The sequence below is a fragment of the Nannobrachium achirus genome, assembly GCF_963921795.1.
Source record: "Nannobrachium achirus genome assembly, chromosome: 13".
NCBI classification, from domain to species: Eukaryota; Metazoa; Chordata; class Actinopteri; order Myctophiformes; family Myctophidae; genus Nannobrachium; species Nannobrachium achirus.
The window spans coordinates 9,063,502-9,074,952 of record NC_137833.1 but is presented as its reverse complement, the minus strand read 5'-3'; the positions used below and the strand labels follow the sequence as shown (position 1 = coordinate 9,074,952).

At 45.2% G+C, this 11,451-nt stretch overlaps 1 protein-coding gene across 1 annotated transcript in view; it reads right to left on the bottom strand.

Annotated features, from left to right (window-relative positions):
• Positions 1–1,401: 1,401 nt before the first annotated feature.
• LOC308296498 (glycogen phosphorylase, brain form) overlaps positions 1,402–11,451 on the bottom strand; it is a 27,064-nt gene continuing 17,014 nt past the window's right edge. Inside the window, exons 12-20 of the mRNA XM_080739784.1 lie at positions 10,375–10,489; positions 9,538–9,639; positions 8,638–8,785; positions 8,057–8,115; positions 7,509–7,650; positions 6,127–6,340; positions 4,925–5,059; positions 3,660–3,726; positions 1,402–3,183 (exon numbers count right to left, since the gene is read on the bottom strand). Coding sequence (XP_080595910.1) covers positions 3,016–3,183; positions 3,660–3,726; positions 4,925–5,059; positions 6,127–6,340; positions 7,509–7,650; positions 8,057–8,115; positions 8,638–8,785; positions 9,538–9,639; positions 10,375–10,489 — 1,150 coding nt within the window. The 3' untranslated portion in view covers positions 1,402–3,015. The remainder of the gene's footprint in view (positions 3,184–3,659; positions 3,727–4,924; positions 5,060–6,126; positions 6,341–7,508; positions 7,651–8,056; positions 8,116–8,637; positions 8,786–9,537; positions 9,640–10,374; positions 10,490–11,451) is intronic.

Here is an 11,451-nt window from a genome sequence, read left to right as displayed (position 1 = left end):
TGAGGCGAGGTTACACTTCTACATAGGTTTTAAAACTAACTGAGCAGGGCCTATGCCTCCAGCGACATGAAAACCATCAGCATCACGAGTAGCAAACACACACGGAGTGAAGTGGACGGCTTGGTTTTCAGCACAGGTGCTGCTGATTAACACCATCCCATAGGCTGCAGGGACGGCTGCGTTGCTGGAAACAGAGCCTTGTATTGGAGAGTTCTGCCAATACTAACCTCGCCCACCAGGCTTTAGCCAATACAGAGTCAGAAACGTTGTCGCTTCACGTGGTTCACGTAACTCGAAACGTCACTTTTCCCTCATGGACTCCTAATGCATTCTGTACACTGCCGGTTCGGTGCTTTACTGTCACTATTCGCCAAATAGATGTAGAAGACCTAGCTGGCACCTTGAAGTGAACGGAGGTTGCACCGCAACTCTCCAATTATAGAGGGCTCTGGGTGGAAGAGTCTGGTGGTGCGAGGATAGCTGCGTTGTAAATGTACACACGATCTCAATGTAAACAAGCCACAGTGGTCTTTATGGGTTTAAATACCATTAGTAGACCTTGTTGTTCGAACTGCTGTCTGTCCTGTGCTTTTCCTATGCGAACTGATAATAAAGAACTTGATCAAATAATCCATTGGCTAGTTATAGGCCTAGTATAGATCCCATAAGCTGAAGGGGCAGCTGCATTGTAATTGGCCACTACAATTGGCTACCAATTATGATAGGCCGTTTATTATGACACTTATAATGATATGCTAACCATTTAGTTCCTTATTTTATTTGTCACAGCACGTAGATTAAAATGCATCAAAGTGTCAGGTGGTCTACTCTTAATACAGGAACAGTATAATTAATGACATCTTCATGAAAGAGGGATCAGTGATAGGGCCTTGGTGGCCGTGGTTTTCTGGTGCCACAAAAAAGTCATTCATTTTTCCCAGAGATTTACAAAAATATTTATATAAATTATTTTGAGCCTAAAATCAAGCCATTCGGGATCCTGGTGAATCATGACCATAAAACCTTTGATTCTGTGTGAATAATAATAATAACGACCACCGCCTCAACGATTAGACGCTCACAACCAAAATAGTAACTTAGAGTAGTGGTCACATTGTGAAACATACTTGAGATAGGCCCTATATTGCAAAAATAACGTTTTTTTTAATGGATAAAGAGATCAAATATTTTCAAAAAGAAATAACTCAAAACACAAGTCGATCTGCTACTTTTGATGCTTTTGTGTGTGTGACACTGTGACAGTATGGTCAAGTAGTGAGAGTTAATTCATGGATAAAACACAAAGTCAGAATGTGGAAGAGGTTTTTGGTCGACAGCAACGGAAATATCAGATATAATATACACAGAATTCTAGAATAATGATATATTTTAATGAACAACATTAAACATTCAACGATGACACATGGCATACATTCAACCAAGAATCATCCGTTTTCCGTGTGTGATCCCAGTAATTGCGTCCTTGAAGAAGTTTATAGAAAAGTTGACTGTTAACAATAGCAGAATAGCAGACCAACACGCTCACAACACGTCACATTCACGACGTGTTGTGAGCTTGTAAGTCTGCTATTCTACACCGATGATTAGCTTAATGTGTAACATTGTTTCTCACTCAACAGTAAACAAACCAACACACAGTATAAGGCTGGACTCACACATATGCGTTAAACATCTTCTCCGTATCGTCTGAGAATGGCCACTGGGAGCGCCGTACTAATGCATTGTCAATGGAAGGTTGTTTGTTTTTTTGTCGTTGCCGTGTCTCTAGCTCAACCACAGCCTGTCTTTTGGCCAAGAGACACAGCAACGACAAAACACCAAACAACCTTCCAATGGCAATGCATTAGTACGGTTCCCCGTGGCCATTCTCAGACGATACGGAGAAGATGTTTCACGCAAATGTCTGTACGGCGCCTAAGTGTACACAGGGTATCTGCACATTTCTAAACAATTGATGACCTTTGTAACACAAAATTGGCCATATTGTAAAATATTGCAAAGCGTTGTGAGCTTGTAGATTGGCTATTTTCACACACAATATTTATCTGCGGAACCCAGTCAAACTAAAAGTAGTGCCTACAATTCCAAGTGCTTGTCAGGGTGGGGGTTACCCAGTTCAAATACGATTATTTTGGGGGGGCTGTGGCCTGAAACGTTTGGGAACCGTTGTTCTACACCATTGCGTGACAATGTACTGTATAAATGGTTCTTCAATGGGGAGGCGTTATATTGTATATTAACTTCTGGTCCATAGACATCATCAGGGGCATCACAAGGGGGAGAAAGTGGGACTGAGTTACTAGGGCCCAAGGTGGAGAGGCCTTAATTATTTTATACTTTAGCTATTGAAAAATAGCAGATATACAAGCTCACAGTGCCGCACTGCAAGCTTGTAGACCTACAGTACTATTTTTTAAAAGTCGTGAAAATGTGTGCAAATCTTTGAATATATGTATTTTTTAAGCGGACAATTGTAACTCAAATTTTGCTTCTGGGGGGGTCCCTGGAACTACATATTTTGAGATGGGGGTCCTTGGCCAAATACATATCATTTTGAGGGTCCTTTGGTGCTCAAAATGTTTGAGCAAAAAGTTTGACCACCACTGACATAGAAACATCTAAAAAACCATACAAAGATTTAGAAGACATTTATAGAATCGGGTCAAAAATATTAAAAGACCTGTGCCGTGAGCTTGTATATCTGCTATTTTTCAATAGTTAAAGCACAACCTAATGCGCAATAATGCGTTCCCAGTCTAAATGGGTTAACTCCCCCCATGAAGAACCAGCATGGGCCCGCAGTGAATCCTCGTACCCAGGGCCCAGAATTTGGTGCGACACCCCTGGACATCATATCATTACATGTATGTTGACTTCTGGTCCATAGACATCCAGCCATCACCCACAGCTCCGTCTTCAGGTAACTCGCACACAAAACGCTAAGTGAGGACGCCGTCAAGTCGCGTCACCGTGCAAAAAAACTACAACAACGCCTCATGCCTTGCTGGACTCGAAGGGCGGCTCGTTAGGGGGCGGGATCTTGATGTCGGAAGGCTCCACACCCCAGATCTCGGTGGCGTACTGGGAGATGGTCCGGTCGCTGGAGAACTTGCCCGAGGCCGCGATGTTCCTGATCACCACGCGGGTCCATTCCTTGGGGTTCTGTGATGGGGAGGACAGACACTCAGTAAAAACACCACGAAGGCTAGCTCACAATGGAAATGGCAGCTCGACAAAATATGTTTTTACTTTGGTACGGACCACTTCACCAATTTTCAACATATCGTCCTACTGGTCCTCACTAATGTTCATTAAAAAAGATGCACCATTTCTGTCTAGTCACTCTGTGTCTCAGAGGAGGGCTGTGAACAGTTCAGAAACCTGTCAGGTTTAACATTCTAAACTTTTGAGGAAGAGAAAGGCTGTAGTTTCTATTAGCTTAGAATCCCCATCGATGATGTCACTGGTAGACAGGTTTCTGAACAGTCCACAGCCCTCCTCTGAGACAGAGTGAGTAGGCATGTGTCTGAACTGTCCACGGCCCTCCTCTGAGACACAGAGTGAGTAGACAGGTTTCTGAACTGTCCACGTCCACCATAGCAACAGGGTGTCATTGATAGAAAGTTCCTGAGCGTTACCTTGTAGAGTTCACTGACAGCCTCCTGGCTGTGGATGTAGGCCTCGTAGTCAGCAAACACTTTGAACCTGCACACAGACAGACAACATGGAAGTAAACATATCCTATACTGAGCCGGAATGTTGGCATTCATTTCTAAAATGGCTAGTTCCATTGCTTGATTCTGATTGGCTGGTTTCCCCTTAGGTAGCTGAGATATATGAGATATGATCTACACTTTAAATCAATGTATATCAATCCAAGGTGTGTCAAGTGAAGCTCCGCTGACGCGTCGTGCCCAGGGACGTGCTGGCCATTGGGAAAAGCGGGACAACTCCCGAACGGCCGGTTCATTCCCGGCCGGTCCAGGCCAGCCATTAGGAAAAAAAAAAAAATATGTCAGCCTTCGTTCCATGTTGGGGGCTGGGCAGCCAACAAAGTAAATCGTCACTGTCGGGCAGAAATCTCGTATCTCCAAGTTTCAAATTTGTGAATCTTTTCGCAAAGCAAAGCCCTGCTTCATCATACAAGGCGGTCGCACAAAAGTAGTGAAAACAGCAGATCTACAAGCACACAACGCCTCGCACCGCGAGGCGTTGTGTGCTTGTAGATCGGCTGTTTTCACTAGTTTAAATCATTTTTTAAATGATAAATACAAAACAAACGGTTTTGGACATACAAGGTTTCCACCCGACAACGACGAAATATAACTCATGTAATTGGCCCACTGGCTTGTCACTTGTCATGATCTGAAATGGCAAATCTTTGAGTAGCAGCAGCGCTATAGAGAGAGATCTCTCTCTATAGCGTGCAATGAGGGCCTCTCAAACTCTTCTTCCCGGGCTGAATCAGGGGCCCAGCACGTCCCTGGTCGTGCCTCACTATGCCTCTCAGCACATTATAAGATGCAAGATAAATTGAGACTTCTTGCGGCTTATTGCTTTAGCAGACATACTTTAAAGAGGTCCTGTCTACCTGTCGTTGTTCATGAGCATGTGGACCACGTCTTTAAAGAGGTCCTGTCTACCTGTCGTTGTTCATGAGCATGTGGACCACGTCTTTAAAGAGGTCCTGTCTACCTGTCGTTGTTCATGAGCATGTGGACCACGTCTTTAAAGAGGTCCTGTCTACCTGTCGTTGTTCATGAGCATGTGGACCACGTCTTTAAAGAGGTCCTGTCTACCTGTCGTTGTTCATGAGCATGTGGACCACGTCTTTAAAGAGGTCCTGTCTACCTGTCGTTGTTCATGAGCATGTGGACCACGTCTTTAAAGAGGTCCTGTCTACCTGTCGTTGTTCATGAGCATGTGGACCACGTCTTTAAAGAGGTCGGGCTGTGAGGGACTGAAGCACCCGCTCTCCATCTGATCCACCGCCTGCCTCAGCTCCGGCAGTCTGTCGTAGTACTCTCTGGCATTGTACCTGGACATGCACGCATGCATGCACGCACACAACACGCACGCACACAACACGCACACACACACACACACACACACACACACACACACACGCGCGCGCACGCGCACACGCACGCACACACACACAGACATAGGTTTGTGAGGACATAAAAACGTTTAAATATGGAGATTTAGGTACTTAGCGTGAGTCTGCTGTTCTAGTTGCAATGGGGAGTTCGTTACACAGTTGTGGAGCCAGAAGGGAGAAGAATCTTTCTTATTTCCACACAACAGCTCTAAGGTATTTTATGTCATGATTCAATGTTGAAAATGTGTGGTTTTTCAATTTAAGTGCACATGCCGGGCAGCCAGTAAGGACAGTTAAGCCTCTATCAGAGTCCAGGGTGAAGAGCTATTCACTTCACCGCGGTGTAGTTTTCTAGCTATCACCTAAAATCACACCCGTGTGAACTGAGCGGTGGTTTACCCACCAACCCACCCCCCCCCCCCCCCCCCCCCCCCCCTCCCCCCTCGGGCCGCACGCTATGGAGACGTGTATAAGCTCCTTTGAATTGAATTGTGTGTGTGTGTGTGTGTGTGTGTGTGTGTGTGTGGGGGGGGGGGGGGGGGGGGGGGGGGGGGGGGGGGGGTGTGTGTGTGTGTGTGTGTGTGTGTGTGTGTTGCAGTTGATGCACAGGCCAGGCTAGACTCAACAGCACCTCTCTGGTCACCCAGGGTACTGAGGCTACATACACCAGAGGCTACAGACACACAGACAGACAGACAGACAGACAGACAGACAGACAGACACACACGCACGGATACACACACGGCCACGCTATGGAGACGGTGTGACCACCGCTCAAAAATACATAACAAAGCCTAGGTGATAGCTAGGAAACTACAACGCGGTGAAGTGAATAGCTCTTCACCCAGGACTCTGATAGAGGCCTTACAGTAGTCAAGTTTTGATATGACTGATGTCTGGATGAGGAGCTGGGCTGACTCCTGGGTGGGAGGTATCTGCCCAACAGCGATGTTGTGTACTGTAAATGCCCTGAAAGCAGATAAACGAATGAATCCCTCCCTCACCCCTGCTGCGTGCGGTCCATGCGCTCCACCTCCTCCACCCGCATGCCGAAGATGAACAGGTTCTCCTCCCCTGCCTCCTCTGCCATCTCCACGGTGGCTCCGTCCATGGTGCCCACGGTCAGCGCCCCGTTCAGCATGAACTTCATGTTGCCCGTGCCCGAGGCCTCAGTGCCCGCCGTGGAGATCTGCTCTGACAGGTCCGCTGCCGGGATCACTGTGGTGACGGAACATAAACAACATGGATTAAAACCCAGGTCCGCTGCAGGGATCACTGTGGTGACGGAACATAAACAACATGGATTATTAACAACCTGTTTAGACAGGTCCGCTGCAGGATCACTGTGGTGACGGAACATAAACAACATGGATTATTAACAACCCGTTTAGACAGGTCCGCTACAGGGATCACTGTAGTGACGGAACCAAAACAACATGGATTAAAACCCAGGTCCGCTACAGGGATCACTGTGGTGACGGAACATAAACAACATGGATTATTAACAACCCGTTTAGACAGGTCCGCTACAGGGATCACTGTAGTGACGGAACCAAAACAACATGGATTAAAACCCAGGTCCGCTACAGGGATCACTGTGGTGACGGAACCAAAACAACATGGATTATTAACAACCCGTTTAGACAGGTCCGCTGCCGGGATCACTGTGTGACGGAACATAAACAACATGGATTATTAACAACCCGTTTAGACAGGTCTGCTGCCGGGATCACTTGGTGACGGAACATAAACAACATGGATTATTAACAACCTGTTTAGACAGGTCCGCTGCCGGGATCACTGTGGTGACGGAACCAAAACAACATGGATTAAAACCCAGGTCCGCTGCAGGGATCACTGTGGTGATGGAACCAAAACATGGATTATTAACAACCCGTTTAGACAGGTCCACAAACGCACATGCGCGAGCGCGCGCGCACACACACACACACACACACACACGTCGTACTTTGGCAATTATTCAGGGGCCCATTAATACATGCTCACAACGCATCTTATGTTGAAAGAATTGCCCTCTCTGTGTAGAAATCCATGCTGTTACGCCACATCTTCAGTATTTACTTGATAAAGCTTCCTACCTGGTTTATTATCGCAGTGCGACGCGTTGTGAGCTTGGAGGTCTGCTATTTTCGATGTTTTCGCCAAAAGGCCCTTTTAGAAATTCTCTGACATTCATCTAACATTCTCTGCACATCCCTGCTCATACCTTTCTCAGCCAGAGACACCCTGTGGTTGTCCAGGTAAAGATGACAGTCGTACCTTTCTCTGCCAGAGACACCCTGTGGTTGTCCAGGTAAAGATGACAGTCCTACCTTTCTCAGCCAGAGACACCCTGTGGTTGTCCAGGTAAAGATGACAGTCGTACCTTTCTCAGCCAGAGACACCCTGTAGTTCTCCAGGTAGATGACCTTCAGCCTGTCTCCCACCACGGGGTCATTGTTGACCACCTGACCCACCGATGTGATCAGCTTGATGATCAGCTTGGCCATGTGGTAGCCTGGCGCCGCCTAGTGGTTGATTGATTGACATTTTATTAGACAAAAATAAAGAACAGTACAAGTACAGTCAAAACCAAAAAAGGATATAGTACGGCACAAAAACCCTGCCTAAAAGGAACACCCCAAAAAGGCCCTTGTAGTCTTGTTACTGTAGGAGGTCCTTGGTATTAAATTCATCGACATATAAAATAGCAACAAATAAAATGTGGAACACACGTCTCTCATTAGATTTCACCCATCAGCGCTTCTCATACCCACCAGTGGACTGTGAGGATATTGTAATTAATGGGCCCCCAAATAATTGGCAAAGCACTAAGATTAATATAAAAAGTGACATAATGAAGGAAAAAAAACAATTCATGAAATGTTTACCACTGAGCTAAAAGAGCATAAAAAAGAAGTAACATTACCGTACCTTTCCTCCAATCATCACTGTCCTGGGAACAAAGTGCTTGCTGGGATCTTTCTTGATGCCTAAACAACAACAAGAAAACAAACATTTTGTTTACGTTTTATTTTGATCTGATCACCTTCTGTGCTGCACAGACAGGGGGCACTATGTCACACAGCTAATCAGTTGACCTTCGTCTTTTTAGATGCACGCAACTTTGGTGCAAGTTTAACCAGTGAAAGCTATTCTGGGGGATTAACATTCGCCGAAAATAGCCGATCTACAAGCTCACAGATCGGCTATACAGATCCGGTGTGTGTGTGAGTCTCCAGACTGAGAGATCTTTAGAAATCAGATTTGAATCACATCCATAGAATGTGAAAAATAATAAGTGACACCATTGGTTTCTACAGAGAGGTTTTGAAGCCTATTTCTCAGTGATTTCAAATCTCTGAAATCTCAGAATCTTCCTATATCCGGTCCGAAATGCTACCGGAAATGACTGCCATTGGCTGCAACCGCAGGGAGGGCGAGTCTTCACTCGGTAGAACCAATAGAAACCCTAAAAAAATTTACCGTACTTTATCATACATTTCATTACTTACGGTTGTACAGTGTGATGATGTGCAGGCAGTTGAGCAGCTGTCTCTTGTACTCGTGGATCCTCTTCACCTGAACGTCAAAGATGGACTCTGGGTTGATCTTCACCTGGTACTCTTTCTCCAGGTACGCTGCGAACTTCTGCTTGTTCTCCTGGTTTAAAAAACACACAAGAACACAGGGATTCAAGACATTTGTGAAACACACTGCAATTTGCAATCTAGTGCTTTTTTTTTTACACTAGCGTTTGCACAGCCATGAAGCCATCCAGCCAGCCAGACTGACGGAGACATATTACCAGTAAGACTCCCTAATTGGGGGAGATAAGCGACCATCAGGTCACATGATCCATGTTGATGACATGAGTTTAGACATACTGTTCCCTCGCGTGTCTACCCGCTCCAAGATAGCGCCGCCCATGGATGCTGTGGTGACTATGTGTGTTGCGTTCTGTCGGTGTTGTTCTGTGTTTGTTTGTTTTTGTTTTTGCTTATGTTATATGTGAACAAATTTTTTTTGAATGCAAAATTCCTATGTGTATTACACAATGGTTAATAAAGTAATCTGAATCTGAATCTGTGTACCGCTTTGTGTGATTTTAGGGCAAAATCTGTAGGAGCCGTGTCCAAAAATGTGTTTGAAAAAAATCGCCTGATGGTGGCGCTAAATGGGACAGATCCATGTTGATGACATCTAGACATACTGTGAACCGCTTTGTGTGATTTTAGGGCAAAATCTATAGCAGCAGAGTCCAAAATATTTTTTTTTTGAAAAGAATCGGCCTCATGGTGGCGCCAGAAGAGGGCCATGTGAGAAATGAGGGGTGGAGGTTGTGGTTTGGCAGCCAAGGAGTGTGTGTGTGCAAAGTTGGATAGGGGCAATGGTGGCAGAGATGGCAGACAGACCTGTTTAACTTTGGCCACATCTCTGATGAAAGCCTCGTCGTCGATGAAGTCCAGTAGCTTCTTCAGCTGGTACAGGTCTGTCATGAAGTCCTCTCCGATTCTCTACAGCACAAACACACCCAACACCACTTTAGTGGCGTTACTGATTCTCTACATCACACTGAAGATGATCAGTGCATGGACATGAAGATTAAATTTAGGCCTAGAATTACTGAATGCTTTAACCAGTGAAAAATAGCAGATATACAAGCTCACAGCGCGGCACCGAGTGCTGCGCTGCGAGCTTGTAGATCTGCTATTTTTGAAAAAGTCGTGAAAACGTGTGCAAATCTTTGAATATGTATTTTTTTTTTAAAGCAAGCATCTGTAACTCAAATGTTGCTTCTGGGGGGGTCCCTGGAACTAAATATTTTGAGATGCGGGTCCGTGGCCAAATACATATCATTTTGGGGGTCCTTCACATGAAAAAGTTTGAGAACCACTGACATAGTAGTCTCTCAAGAACAGACTAACTGAGCTGCAGTTAAGTGAAAAGGACCTTTTCTTTGACGATGGCTAGCCAGGTTGCTGACATAGAAACAGAGTTTTTTCAAAAAACCTTAGAAGGATTCAAAAGACAGGATTCAAAAGAGTCGGGTCAAAATTCTAATTTTCAAAAATGTTCAAAAATAGCAGATCTACAAGCTCGCAGCGCGGCACTCGGTGCCGCGCTGTGAGCTTTTATATCTGCTATTTTTCAATAGTTAAAGAATAAAATAATGATACACAATAATGTGTACCCGTTCTGAATGGGTTAAGGTGCAAAGTACTGCTAGTACTGCTAGTAGTATGACCAACCTCCACTATAACGTCAGCCAGTCCAGGGTTACAGAGCAGTAACCATCGTCGAGGTGTGATACCGTTGGTTTTATTCTGAAACTTCTCTGGCTCCACTTCATAGAAGTCCTTAAAACTGCAACACAAACATTACACAGTGTGTACGGATGTGCCATTTCAAAACTTCACACATCCCTGTCATCCTGCAAGACAGTAGATTTCCAGTGGATTGGCAGAACATTGAGATTGTAGATATATTTTTTATTGACCTTCTCTGACTTCAAAGTTTAAATCGATTGTAGTGATGCGCAGAAGCGGGGATTAATTGAACCGGGACTCCCACTCGCCAGACCAACGCACAGACCGTCGTGCCAATAGGGCTGAGCCCGATTGGCAGGGCTGTTGTAGGCTGGTTCATGGCTGTACTAACTGTGGAGCCTACACTACCTATGAAGGTTGTTTCTGCAAAAATACGCTCCATTCTCCATCAAAATTAGAAAGGCAAAACAGGGGAAAAAAATGCATTTGCAGGACATTTTCAGGTAAAGAAAATAAATAAAAACGAGTTGAAACGGCACACCTGTACAGTAAATGCTGTTACTAGCGTTACAACGCTTGCATTGACTAATGAAGAATTTGCCATGTTCTTAACTGTTCTGCTGCTGTAGACGATCCTTACCGTCATTCAAATCGGTGACTACATGACGCCGTTGACAGCGCTCACCGTCAATCTTACTGTATTTACAGTAAATGTATTAATACTTAATGTCGCTCCGGTCGCGGCCGCATCGGTAATGTCCGCGATTTGTTTAAAACGCACGTTGGGCGTGCACGCGAAGTGAAGCTCCTCCATGTTAAGTCAATGGAGAGGCCCATAAAGAAACTTCATTTAATCCAAAAGGGACATTTTGAGCCATTTTGAGCCAGATCTAATGTAAACAATACACAAAGCAGGGCGCAGCCATGATTCTCTTCTGGGCTCACACTGTCATGTGACTAGATGACGTAATCGTTGCCGTCAAGTGATAATCCAAAAAAACAAAAACAACCCCCTTCCAGCCCTTCAAAATAATAGCGGCGGCCGACGGAGGAAACGAC